Below are 12,839 nucleotides of genomic sequence, written 5' to 3'. Positions count from 1 at the left end.
CCCAATGGTCGATTCATTCACGGTCTTACTACTCCGTATGGGGGATAGGGCACGCTCAGTGGCTCACCTAGGACAAAGGAAAGACCCTTGGTCCGACCTCTTCCCCATTTCCACCCCCTCTCCCCCGTTTTCCCCCATGGAGGCCGTGGAGGCCGTGGAGGGTCGGGCGAGATTCCTCTTGTGGCAGCCGAAGAAGTGATCTACCTACCTCCAGGCAATATTAGCCTAGAATGACACAGTAATCCCAGGCAGTAATTTAGTATTTCTATTGGACTAATTTAATCCATGTAATTAATCCATGTAAGTTGTCATCGTTAGTTCGATTAATTCCAATTAGAACGATTTCTTTGATCTCATGTACATACTTGTACATACCAAAAAAATAAACCTCACTTTACCCCATCTATCTCGAATCTCCCGAATCTTCCAACTTTAACTCTACCATCTGTGAACGGGTGGTTCCCCTTGGCGGGAGCTTCTTTGCCCTTGGCAACGGGCCAATCCTCGGAGGGCAGAACCGAAAAGTCTTAAGCCGCTGCCATGACTCCATTCACATGAATGGGGCGCTTGGCCTTCTTGGCAAACCCGCGAGACTTGCCCCTCCCCTCTACCGCTCGTCCACTCACAGGCTTGGAAAGCTCTCAGCCCCCGAGTCGGGTCGCGACACTTGCCTACGATACTCAAGCCGCCGCCGTCATCTTTAAACTCCCTCCATGGCGGGACCAACCGATGGAGACCAGTGGACCCCGGGGCCCCTGATGCCCACAGACACATGTAGACGCATACATCTCAAAAAAAGATACATAAGCGTCACCCACCCCCAGAGTCTGTTCCTGTTCTTTCTTCGTCGTTTCAGTACCTCCTTATCCTCCCTCATTTAGTTAGGTAGAGGCAAGCAGCATCTCAATATGTGGACAACCAACTCCGGCCTCCGGGGCAAGAAGCTCCACTGGGCCATTACCATCACCTCCGTCGTCGGTTTCTCCCTGTTCGGTTACGATCAGGGTCTGATGTCCGGTATTCTGCAAGGTACATCTTTCATCGGCGAGTTCCCCGTCCTGGACAAAAACCGTCCTGGCAACAGTGCGGAGCATGTCTCCGTCCTACAAGGTGCCGTCAACTCCTGCTACGAACTGGGCTGTTTCTTCGGCGCTATCTTCACTCTCTGCTTCGGCCAGCGCACTGGCCGTACCCCTTTGCTGGTCACTGGTGGCACTCTCATGGTGATCGGTACCGTCCTCTCTACAGCTTCCTACGGCGATTCCTGGGGTCTAGGTCAATTTGTGATCGGGCGGGTAATCTCCGGTCTTGGAAACGGTATGGATACAGCCACCATCCCTGTCTGGCAGTCAGAGTGTTCTAGGGCCCACAACCGTGGTTTCCTCGTCTGCTTCGAGGGTGCCATCATTGCTGTCGGTACCTTTATTGCCTACTGGATCGATTTCGGCTTTTCCTACACCAATTCCTCTGTCCAGTGGCGATTCCCCGTCGCCTTCCAGATCCTATTCGCTATCGGCGTTATCATCGGTGCTCTTATGCTACCGGAGTCTCCTCGTTGGTTTATTATGCGGGGCAAAGATAAGGAGGCTCTCCAAGTCATGGCTCAGCTTAATGACAGCCACGAGGACGCCGAGGACGTCCTTCGCGATTTTAACCTAATTAAGGCCGATATGAAGGCTGTTGAGTCCCAGCAGGCTAACAGCTGGAAGACTCTCTTCACCTTCGGGAAAACCCAAGAGTTCCAGCGTATGATGATAGGTTGCTCCGGTCAGTTCTTCCAGCAATTCACTGGTTGCAACGCAGCTATCTACTACTCTACCCTCCTTTTCGAGAATAACCTTCAAATGGATCATAAGATGGCTATGATCATTGGCGGTGTTTTCTCCACTGTCTACGCTCTCGCTACTATCCCCTCCTTCTTTATGATTGAGAAAGTCGGTCGTCGTAACTTGTTCTTTATCGGTTTCCTCGGCCAGGGTCTTAGTTTTATAATCACTATGGGTTGCCTAATCGACAGCACAAGCCAAAACGCCAAGGGTGCCGCCGTCGGTATCTTCCTCTTCATCTGCTTCTTCGCCTTCACTACACTACCTCTACCTTGGATCTACCCTCCCGAGATCAACCCTCTTCGCACTCGTACTATGGCTGCTTCCGCCTCCACTTGCACCAACTGGATTAACAACTTCGCTGTTGTTATGTTCACCCCCGTTTTCTCTAACCAGAGTTCCTGGGGTCTCTACCTATTCTTCGCCCTAGTCAACTTCACCGCCATTCCCTTCGCCTACTTCTTCTACGTTGAGACCGCCGGCCGTGATTTGGAAGAGATTGACGTTATCTTCGCCAAGGCTCACGTTGAGAAGAAGTGGCCATTCCAAATCGCCCAGGAGCTGCCTAAGCTCAGCGTTGAGCAAATCAGCCAGATGCAGATCGACCTTGGTTTGGTTACCACCGACAACCATGCCATTGACTCCGAGAAGGTTGAGATTGCTACTAGCAGCGGCGAGAGCGAGAATAAGCGTGAACTATAATGCAAAGGGGTGTGGGAGAGGAGTGTTGGAAATAGCGTGGTAAACAGCCATCGCCATGTGATATAGTTATCCCGGGTATCAATCAGTACCCTGCCGGCAGATCGGGCTTCACTGCCTGACAGATCCATGAAGTGAAATTTACTTATTTCCCAGAACCACGTCTCGTTAATGAGTATGTACTCGTAGTATCCGATCTTAACTTGGCAATTATGAAGCTTGTGATCCATTTCATCGCGGGTTGAAATTCCAAAGTTCAAAAGACGCACCTCGGCGAGGTTAGCTAAAGTGAAACAAAGAAAGAAGCAAATGATCTCAAAGCATGTGACAGAACATGCAGATCGTGACATCGGAGGCTTTTCTGAGGCAGGGGGAATCAATAAGAATGATAAATGGTAAATGTTAAATGGATTTTTAGTTGTTATAGTCTAAGGACATTTGCCCTTTGGTTCATTTTGGGGAAAACCCACGGCTAGGCCGAATATGAACCTCGTAAAGAAATATTGCCGCGTTTAGTATGTATCTGATCAGTTATGAATATTGAGTAAAGAATTCTCTTTGGTCATGAAACTGATAATTCGATGCCATATAACATGGTGACGGGAGTAAATGCGGGCAGGGGAACCTTGGGAAACCCGCCCCGCCGATAAGATCTCAAATTATTTCCGGAGAATTTCCCTTCCCAACTTTCTCTTGTAATTGAGCTCTCTGCATTTCTGCATTCTGCATTTGCGATATCCATCAATACAAATTACACCTTCAGAAAATGGGACCACCTCGCCGAAAGATGCTAGCTACAGCAGAGGGAACCTTGACCCCTCCAGACGAGCTATCCGACACTCAGCAGATCGTGCGAGCAATCAAAGCCACCGGAAACAACATCTACTTGGTCGAACAGACAGACAAGAAGCAGATGCTCGTCGAATTACCTGCACGATTCCGCTCCGCTATCTGGATCAAGCGCAGCTCGTACGTCGTAGTCGATACCAAGGGCCAGGAGGAGCGGGACAATAAAATTCGAGGAGAGATTGTCAATATCGTCAGAGACGAGAAAGCTTGGAGGAAGGCTCCCTTCTGGTATGTGTTTTCGATTAAGATTAGCCACAAACTCGTTCACTAATTGGCATTGCTCTTCCCACAGGCCCAAGGAATTCGTGAAACAGCCCGTTGTATTAGCTGCTGACTCTGACGACGAAGAGGAAGAGTCTCGTGTAGGCCGAATGCCTTCCTCCGACGAGTCAGACTGAGTGATCGCCTTTCAAAGGCACCAGGCGTTTGTTCAATGGCAGTCGCTACGGTACGCAGGGATTTTGGGCTATCAACAATGATTCTCGAAATATGCACGCCTCAGTATGAATTGGGGCCAGGGTATCTCTCATTTTTGGACAGTGGCCTTGCCGCGACTACTCCCCTTGTCACTCTTCTTATCTACCTCGCCCGAGCCATTGAACAACACGCCAAAGACCTGGACCGCGAGCGACAACACCACAACCGCCGAGCTTGCGTTTGTGCTGGGGAAAACGTTCCAAGCCCACTCTTGCAGCGCCCAAACGGCGTATATAAGAACCGGGTGGATACCTGCGCGCCAGAGAAGGAAAGGAGTCGCCCATGCGAGATACGCGAAAAACTGGTAATGCAACGACCTGGCGCAAAGCAAGCCGATGGCCAGTGAGCTCAACATGACAGTCATAGTGAAGGATTTTGAGAGTGAAACTGTCTTTTGGCGTCCCTGGAGAGTATCCTGGAGGAAGCGAACCATGTTCGAGCCCGAGGGTTTTACCCAGTTTCCGAAGAAGATAGCCAACAAGGATATATGCAGCACTATCAGACCCACAGAGAACTCCCTTGAGAGAAACTTTTCTTCCCCTACAAACCGCCAGTTCACTGTCCATTTGAACAAGAACTGGCGGGATAGCTCAAATGCCCGAGAGAGGTAGCCTGTAGGGTTAGTCTGGAGAAAGGGAACCGCAAGTAGGACCTGTAGTTTCTTGCGTTAGCCGACTCCCCAGAACTCAATTGACTTCCAAGTACCCACCTGGATAAGAACAGCCAGAGCCCCAAGCGAAATGCTTCGCACCAACCCCAAACTGAGAAGAGTGATGACCGCAATAGCAGGCACAAGCAGCACGAGTGTCATTTTAATCGCAACCCCAAAAGACCACACCGCGATTCCCGCCGTCCAATTGCGTCTCAGACATAGATATATAGCAAGCCACATAGCGAAAGTCGCCACGCCATCATTGAACATGCGCAAGACGAATATGCTATGTAGCCGTTTGGACAGAGCAAGGAGCGGGAAAAGGTATGGAGGTGCCCCCGTTTGTCTGTAGCAGCCGACTACCACAACCAGTGTAGCCAGGTAGAGCACAGCGAAGAGCACCTGCCCGAAGAAAATATCACGGCCTTCATCGGTGAGGTGGTACAGGAGAGTGTAGATGTATACGTGGGCGGCGGGGTAGACGAGCGGACCGGTTGAGCCTTTGATCAGGGGGTAGTCGCGTTCGCCGGAGATATATAGAGAGACTTGTTGCATATACGTCGACCAGTCAATCTCAGTGTCTGTGGTTGTTGCTTGGTTAGCTGGGTCTGGTTTAGTACGCGACAGCTGGACGCGGTCTTACAGGCAATCTTCCATATGACGAGGGCGCAGAGTAGCGCGTCGCCTAGAATGAGTAGAGGTGCAATCCATCGTGTATGGCGCTTATTAGTGAGCACGTCGTAGACGATACTCTTGGCTGTCAATGCCATGGCGAGATACGCTCGATGGTTGACGGGGGGAGTAGTCGAGGTGGCCGGAGCTGGCTCCGCCTACTATATAAGTGTCTACAATTGTATTCAGGTTGGAGGTAACACATTTTTGGTTAAGGCAATTATATACATGTAACTGTTGACTATGTCTAGTCTGAATATAATTGGTATTTGTTTTATACATCTCAGTGTACATAGGGAATACATATGTTGTAGGTCTAGCTCGCATTGGGACCTCGAGCATGGTCTTTCTTCTAAACATCCACCGGTCCACCCAACCCTTGTAGTCAAAATCCATGGTATCATTAAACAGCCGAGAAAAAAAATTGCAAAATAATCGAAGAAGAGTGTCGATGTGCGCGCATTATCGGTCTCCTTCTGACAGGGCGGTTTGTTGGTGCTGGGCATTCGCTTGGATATCACGGAAGCCCAACAATTCCCCTAAAACACCCTTAGGTTTTGGAACGGGGCATTCTCGGTTGATGTGTGAGAGTTTCTCTGCTTCCGCCTCCATTTGAAGGAATGTTGAGACCTCCTCGTCCACGACAGCTGGCATGGGCTGATCCGGCTGACTGCCCTCTGGGCCCACTTCGAGATCCTTACGCCGCCTGCGTCGGAAGCGTGGTACTTGTTGTCCATCGGCTGTCATGGTCATCTCCGAATCGGCAAAGGTGCGGCGTGGGGCCGGACAGGGGAAGACGTGCGGCATTCCGACAACTAGGAGAGATGCGAGGAGGGTGCCGGCGAATAGACCGGTGGTTGACCGCGACCGGGGATGTAGATGTGGTGGCATTGTGTACAAAGTGAGAGAGAATGATTATTGATGCTCAATTGAGACGAGGTGGGCGTGGCCGACTGTTTCTGGAATTTTTCAGGCCATCGGAGGGCTCGGAGTGGACTGGCTGGTGTATTCGGACAGGAAGGGAAGAAGTGGCGCGCAAAAGGAGGTCAATTGAATGTTCAGTGAGAATTGTTCAAGTTGACAAGCTTCTGGGCCTCCGACAGCAAATGTGAAGGGAGTTCTCAAAGGAAATCGTGGGGAGAGAAGACAGCGAAGGCTCTGGGTGCATCTAATCTTATCTGGCTCCCGCGTGATTGGATGTTCCGCTTTCTCTCAAGTCTCTGCGTCGCGCATCATAGCTTCGCGAAAATGAGACTGTATTTTTCGGAGAACTGAGCCATCTGATTTCTTTTTGGGGGATTTCTCGACTTCGATACAGTCCCCACTTTCCTTCCCCCTCCCTCTTTCGACAACATGAGTGACCTAGACCGGTAGGGCATCAACCCCTCAACTCTCTAGATCCCCATCGTTCACCGTCAAACTAATGTTTTGTGTAATAGGGCGATCGAGCAGCTGCGGGCCTGCCGCCTGATCCCCGAAAGCCAGGTCCGCGAACTGTGCTACAAGGCGCGTGAGCTCCTGATAGAAGAAGGCAATGTCGTGTCCGTTGACGCTCCCGTAACCATCTGCGGCGATATCCACGGCCAATTCCACGATTTGATGGAACTATTCCGCGTCGGCGGCGACGTTCCCGATACCAACTACCTTTTCATGGGCGATTTCGTCGACCGTGGTTTCTACTCCCTTGAATCCTTCCTTCTCCTCCTTTGTTTGAAAGTCCGATACCCCGATCGCATCACCCTGATCCGCGGCAACCACGAATCACGCCAAATCACAACAGTATATGGATTTTACGACGAATGCATTCGCAAATACGGCAGCGCTAACGTATGGCGGTATTGCTGCGAAGTATTCGACTACCTGGCCCTGGGCGCGATCGTGCTCGGCGCGAGCTCAGAGCTAGAACCCTCCTCCAACACAGCATTATCAAGCATGCCGATCGATGACAGCGAGCTGGAAACAGAAGTACTGAATTCTAGAGGCGAAGTCACGATGAGTACGTACCGCGCGCGACAACGCTCGTCTTCCGATGCATCTACAGACTCCAGAAATATCTCCCCGCCACGAGACATCTCCGCCGCCCCAGGCCAGGCTGCCGCGCCTTCACGATCGGGTGCACCGGGGACAGGCGCGAGCGGCGATGGCAACGGCAGCGCCGCGACTAGCCGGACTGGTGCGGTGCTCTGTGTACACGGTGGATTGTCCCCGCTCATTGACTCTGTCGATAAAATTCGGCTGATTGACCGCAAGCAAGAGGTGCCACACGAAGGTGCCATGTGTGATCTGCTTTGGTCAGATCCGGATGAGATCGAAGGCTGGGGATTGAGTCCTCGTGGAGCTGGGTTCCTCTTCGGCGGCGATATCGTCAAACAGTTCAACCATCTCAACGGCTTGTCTCTTGTTGCGCGTGCTCACCAACTTGTTATGGAGGGATACAAAGAGATGTTTGATGGTGGTATCGTCACTGTCTGGTCTGCTCCGAACTATTGCTACCGTTGCGGCAATGTTGCCGCTATCCTTGAGCTGGGTGAAGACGCGAGTGGCGGTGGCACTGTTGCTCGCAGTAACGGCGAATATGGTCGGAGCAACGGCATTGTTACAGATAGAGTTGTCAGCCCTGGAAGGAGATATCGTGTCTTCGAGGCTGCGGCGCAGGATACAAGGGGCATGCCTGCGAAGAAGCCTGTCGCTGATTATTTCTTGGTAAGCTCTTCTTTCTTTTTCGTTGCCTTGACTGGTATCATTTTACTAACATCCATGCCATGTAGTGATACCATCCCACGCACCTTTTTTGTCCCCCTTTTTATATGGTTCTCTTGGAAGTAGCATTTTGCGCCTCGGTGTTGGTTTTTGAGAACTAATGATCATCTATGACAAATCTTTTGATACTTGCACCTCTAAATGTCCTTGAATGTAAATTAATCATAAGATTTTAAACAGAAACAAAATTGTAGATGGCATATCCATAAACGCCCGCATAAAACAAAAACCCCCTAATGTGGTATCAAAAATCGAACGAGATATGTTCCCATGAATCAAAAGTCACGACGTCCACGCATTATTTCCACCTATCCCCGTACCCAGTTGTGTCATCGGGTGACCCAACTGTGGAAATTCCCCGGGGGGCTTGAGGCTGCTCATCACTAGAACTAGAAGGTTGAGCAACAGACATGAGATTACCATCCTGGTATTGAATGAGAGAAGGCTGGTTTTGAGGAGGAGTATTCCAAGTACCACTCCAACCATCCATGCCGATGCCATACGCGTTAGCATTTCTCGACCACCAGTCCTGGCTCTCTTCGACCAGGTTTTCGGTGCCGTCATACCCAGACACAGGAGACGCAACCGATGTCGGCGTTGCGTTTTGGGGTGAGATATGCGCCCCAGAGCCATCGTACCACTTGTTCGGATGGGGAGAAGAGGGAGCTGGAACGGATCTTCGGAGGGGAGTGAATTGGTAGGCCATTTGAGGCCGGAGATATGTTGGTTCGGGAGGGGCAAACTCGGGCCGCTGGGCTTCATGTGGGTGCATTCCTTGCATGGAGGGGAACGATATCGGGGCAGCGGCGAGGGGTCCATATTGAGGGCCCATTGGTGGATCAACCATGGCGATGGGTTCGGTGTGAGAATGTGGGAATGGGAGCGCAGATGGTGAGAATTGGCTTGAGCTTGTAGGGGGTTGTAACACGGTTGCGGTGGGAGAGTCGTTGGATGTTGAGGGGGAAGTCGTTTGGTCCCAAGAGCCCCAGGATCCCCATTTGTTATGTGTTCGTTCAAAGACGGAGATTGCTTCGGGTGGTAACTCTACTTGCCATTTATTTGCGGATATGTCGAGGATGCGGAGGGTACGTCGAGCACAGAGCCAGCCCTCTGCCATTTCTTCGAGATTCTTGAGGCCGTGTATCACGTCTCTCTGAGCATTTTTGTCAGGGAGGTTGAGAAGATGGACGGTGCATGCAGTGTGGGCAATATAGACGGCGATGTTGCAGATCTGTTTCAGACCATATCCTCGTTTGTATATGCGCAGCAGCTTGGAAACAGTTGCGGCAGCCTGCGTGCATATCTTGCGAGGTGAGACATGGGAAGGAAGTGGAGTATTGGCCTTGGTGTACTTCAGGAATGGTCGGTACAAATGAATTATCTGGAGCTGATACAGCATACTGAGGCAAGAGTTAGCTGAGGCGATACCATGTGGCATAGGTATGTGTCAACTTACTGCATAACGAGCACTTGTGGTAGCTGTCCTTCTTTTGCCATCAGTTCCCTGGGCAATTTAGTTTTCCACGCCTCAAGTCGGGTGTGAACATCGCTCAGTTTCTTCAGTTCTGACTGTTTAGGCTGGGAATGTTCAAGCTCGGTTGGGTGGTAGAAGAACACAAGTACATCGCTGCTGATCTCACACAGTTTGGATATTTGGAGCGCGACAGCCCTGGTTCGTGAAGGTTGCGTGTGCTCGTGACCAACTCCAGCATCAGTATAGGGCGACCATAGCTCTATTTCTTCTTGTGGTAACACATCAAACTTGGGCACGTTGACATTGGCTGAGGTCAACTGGGGTTGACGCCCGAGGTAATTTGACCAGCATCTGTAGAGTGTTAGAGAGGCATTAGAAATAATCAAGGCAATAAAGACTGACTTGTCAATGAGATAGCAACCCCAAAAGGTGATCCGCCGAGCATCAATCTCTTCGTCGCTGAGACTGTGGGCCCCAAGATTTGCCGAATCAAGATTTAACCCTAGATCAAAAGCCATGCGGAAACTGAGACCACTATAGACCCAGCCTTTTCCTTCACGGCCACATCCCGCCTCTCGGACAGACATAAGTGCGAATGCCTGGACAGTGCAAAGCTTTGCATTCTCATGCTCGTCATTTTCTAGGACGAGTCGCTTCGCCTCTTTAAAGAAATGATTTCCGGCTGTTGCAAGATCCTGGGGGTCATCAAAAGCACCTTGCCATGAGCTGAAATGGCAGCCCAGAGCTAGGATAGCATTGACGAGTAATGCAGAGCAATATGAACTGGAAACACCGCGGATGTAATCCCGATAGAACATATTCTTGGAAAGCGTAGTGAAGAAGGGATAGTGCCATGTAAAGTACATGGTCATCAGATGGCTGATTAGGGAGTCGTCGTCTGTGACTTCAGTCCACCGGCTCACAGCGTGTGTTTGATTATCGGTATCGAGGAGGCTTTTTTGAACCGGCGCAGACTCGTGCAGCTCGGATCCTGGCGGCAAGAAGATGAGGTTCGAGGTACCTCCGATAAATTTGCGAGAACCATCAAGCATGAGCTCACTCATCTTGCCAGCCAGCTCTGATTCGAACTGATCTATTCCAGCTATATTCTCATTGCTGGCTGACTCCTTTGCTGCTTTGTCCATAGACATGAGCCCCTTCTCCTGGGCGATCACCGAAGTAGCTACATCTTCGAGATCATCGCAAGAGCGAATCTGACGCACTAATTCGAAAGCATCCGCTTCTTCGTAGTTTAATATTGCCTGGATCAATGTCTGTAGGGTGGTGTTTCGGGTGCGCAATGTATCAGTGTCTTTCTTGTAAACACCTTTGCGGCGGTGATCCGAGTTTGGATCATATACACCTATGAATGATTAGCAATGATGGTATTGCTCTTTTTGTAAAAGAGATACACATACAAGGTGTATGATATACTGAGGAGCAAGCTGCACAGCTGGGCAGGTTCCCATCACACTACACGTAGATGTTATTAGTAATGCGACGTCTCGATACCTAGGTACCAGAATATGGAAGTCCAACCTTTGACTTCCTTTTGCGGCAGGCGACACAGGCTGTGCTGACGCATCGTCTTTTGGACGTTTGGTTGCTCATATTTTCAAATATTTTGATAGGTGCGATTCAAGAAGTGAGTGAGACAGTTTCTCCGTGGGGTCGCTTCGCATGCCTAGTATCGTGTTTGCCGGTGAGTGGTCCAAACCTCGACATGGGATGTCCATCTTTTAGAGGACAGAGCTCGTTAATAAAACATGATGGCTTGCTAGATCGAGGGTGCACACGGTGGCTATGTCGGCATGTTAGTCTCCCGGACCATCCATGGCGATTTTGTCCGTCTAGCCAGGCGCTAAGATCGGTGCGCCTTACAACGAGGAAATATCAACGCACCAGCTACGCTTGAAGATCTACACAGGCCTGATGGCAATCGTAGAAGGAATGTAATACCCCACGATTGCAATGACCCACGATTGCAACGACCCGCAGTGGAGATGGGGACAAGCTCAGTGCAAAATTTGGTGAGATTGGAGATTGGCGATGCCCTTGAAATGATTGGATGCAAGCAGGACGATGCAAGATGTGGTTATCGCCGGCCTCTGGATGGCTGTGCAGGTGTTGGGATGTCCATCTTCGATAAGCGGCTGACTAATGTCTTCACGTGGGGGCTGAGCATCTACAAAACATGATTATTCTAGCCTCATTCCATATGATTATATCGTTGTAATTGTTATAGAAATAGAAATCTATTTAGATGCATGCCAAGTGATTCTCAGGATGTTATCTCCGATACATGTTTCGGATTTCACATGAAGGATTCAAGCCTTTGGCGGGTTACATAGAAGGATTGAGGTTACATGGATGTTTGTGTCTATCGTCCCGGATTTTCCCAGGGTTGGGCGCCGGCCGGGGAGGTTCCTTAGTTGAGCTGCCGCTTTAATGAGAGGGTGGACTCAAGTTCTCAGAGTAGATACCAGCACGGGTTCAGTCACGTGCATTGGATTCTGTCCCATATCCCCAATAACTTCCTACCGTACTTGGTAGCCAAATTTGATACGGTCCTGAAAACCATATTGTACTAATTATACCTAGCATCTGTTTTTGCCATTCAAATTTCGTCATGACCCTGATGCTCTCTCCCTTCTGTTTTCTCGCTCGAAGTGTTACCCTTTATCGTGAGAATCACTCGGCGATAAGCGGGTTGTCCTCCATTCGACGCCTCCAGAATGATATGTAAGTGCTTGTCTGCTTCTGCATGAACAACCCTGCCAGCCCTCATCAGAGTCTCGGCCGGTGGAATTTCGATCGTCACTGTGGCTGCATTTCTTTGCTGCAGGTTTAGAACGGTAACATCTCGCTTTGGTGTGTTAAGGTTCGAACTGGGCTCCAGATATTGCCACCACTTGAACGAAAATGCACCGTGATCATCAGGATTACATGACTTAGATTCATTAAGGATCACATTTTGCTCAGGAAACACAACATATTGGAGCACCTCGCGACTAGCACTGCCGTTCACAATTGCAATATACGCATGGCTTGCTTGTTCAAATTGTGGTCTGATAGTCCACTGCATCCGGGATTTGAAATCATTTTGGAAGATCTCTCTCCAGCGCCAGACTGTCACTTGAGAGCCCATCATTGTTTTACCGTTGTCATCAACAACGGTATCAATGCTGTTAGCAAAGTGACCTTCGCCCCATGCAACAGGGCCGTATCGGCCTCCCCATAAGCCCTATTCGGGGTGTTCAGGATCTGATAGCCCGTTGGGGATAAGATATAGCAGAGAAGGACTGTCGCCTGTAGTTCAAGGTTAGCATTGGACCCAGGTCAAATGGAACACCTGTGGAGAATATATACCTTCCATGATAAATTCACTGTTCGGGTGCTTCGCACCTAATAGTCCAATTTGGATAATATC

The 12,839-nt window shown here is 50.1% G+C and overlaps 7 protein-coding genes across 7 annotated transcripts; 3 read left to right on the top strand and 4 right to left on the bottom strand.

Moving 5' to 3' along the window:
• Nucleotides 1–908: 908 nt before the first annotated feature.
• Nucleotides 909–2,528, top strand: N7537_004016 (sugar porter family MFS transporter; the record flags this gene model as incomplete). Its single annotated transcript, XM_056895074.1, has 1 exon — nt 909–2,528. The coding sequence occupies one exon, from the start codon at nt 909–911 to the stop codon at nt 2,526–2,528; it is 1,620 nt and encodes a 539-aa protein (XP_056754822.1).
• Nucleotides 2,529–3,291: 763 nt separating this feature from the next.
• On the top strand, nt 3,292–3,772 carry N7537_004015 (putative eukaryotic translation initiation factor eIF1a-like protein; the record flags this gene model as incomplete). Its single annotated transcript, XM_056895073.1, has 2 exons — nt 3,292–3,602; nt 3,667–3,772. The coding sequence occupies 2 exons, from the start codon at nt 3,292–3,294 to the stop codon at nt 3,770–3,772; spliced, it is 417 nt and encodes a 138-aa protein (XP_056754821.1).
• Nucleotides 3,773–3,900: 128 nt separating this feature from the next.
• Nucleotides 3,901–5,273, bottom strand: alg3 (dolichyl-P-Man:Man(5)GlcNAc(2)-PP-dolichol alpha-1,3-mannosyltransferase; the record flags this gene model as incomplete). The annotated part of the gene is made up of 3 exons (XM_056895072.1): nt 3,901–4,503; nt 4,561–5,084; nt 5,147–5,273. The coding sequence occupies 3 exons, from the start codon at nt 5,271–5,273 to the stop codon at nt 3,901–3,903; spliced, it is 1,254 nt and encodes a 417-aa protein (XP_056754820.1).
• Nucleotides 5,274–5,637: 364 nt separating this feature from the next.
• On the bottom strand, nt 5,638–6,066 carry N7537_004013 (uncharacterized protein; the record flags this gene model as incomplete). Its single annotated transcript, XM_056895071.1, has 1 exon — nt 5,638–6,066. The coding sequence occupies one exon, from the start codon at nt 6,064–6,066 to the stop codon at nt 5,638–5,640; it is 429 nt and encodes a 142-aa protein (XP_056754819.1).
• A 448-nt stretch (nt 6,067–6,514) lies between these two features.
• Nucleotides 6,515–7,946, top strand: N7537_004012 (serine/threonine-protein phosphatase; the record flags this gene model as incomplete). Its single annotated transcript, XM_056895070.1, has 3 exons — nt 6,515–6,545; nt 6,615–7,878; nt 7,944–7,946. Exons 1-3 carry the CDS (start codon nt 6,529–6,531, stop codon nt 7,944–7,946), a joined length of 1,284 nt encoding a protein of 427 aa, XP_056754818.1. The 5' UTR covers nt 6,515–6,528.
• Nucleotides 7,947–8,233: 287 nt separating this feature from the next.
• N7537_004011 (putative C6 transcription factor (NirA)) lies at nt 8,234–11,020 on the bottom strand (the record flags this gene model as incomplete). Its single annotated transcript, XM_056895069.1, has 5 exons — nt 8,234–9,335; nt 9,392–9,760; nt 9,812–10,772; nt 10,828–10,882; nt 10,949–11,020. The coding sequence occupies 5 exons, from the start codon at nt 11,018–11,020 to the stop codon at nt 8,234–8,236; spliced, it is 2,559 nt and encodes an 852-aa protein (XP_056754817.1).
• A 1,006-nt stretch (nt 11,021–12,026) lies between these two features.
• Nucleotides 12,027–12,560, bottom strand: N7537_004010 (uncharacterized protein; the record flags this gene model as incomplete). The annotated part of the gene is made up of 1 exon (XM_056895068.1): nt 12,027–12,560. The coding sequence occupies one exon, from the start codon at nt 12,558–12,560 to the stop codon at nt 12,027–12,029; it is 534 nt and encodes a 177-aa protein (XP_056754816.1).
• Between the last annotated feature and the right edge of the window lie 279 nt (nt 12,561–12,839).

This window comes from Penicillium hordei (assembly GCF_028827395.1).
Source record: "Penicillium hordei strain IBT 12815 chromosome Unknown utg000002l_segment0_segment0, whole genome shotgun sequence".
NCBI classification, from domain to species: domain Eukaryota; kingdom Fungi; phylum Ascomycota; class Eurotiomycetes; order Eurotiales; family Aspergillaceae; genus Penicillium; species Penicillium hordei.
Note: the sequence above shows the minus strand (reverse complement) of the source record. Positions and strands in the feature narration are given on the sequence as shown.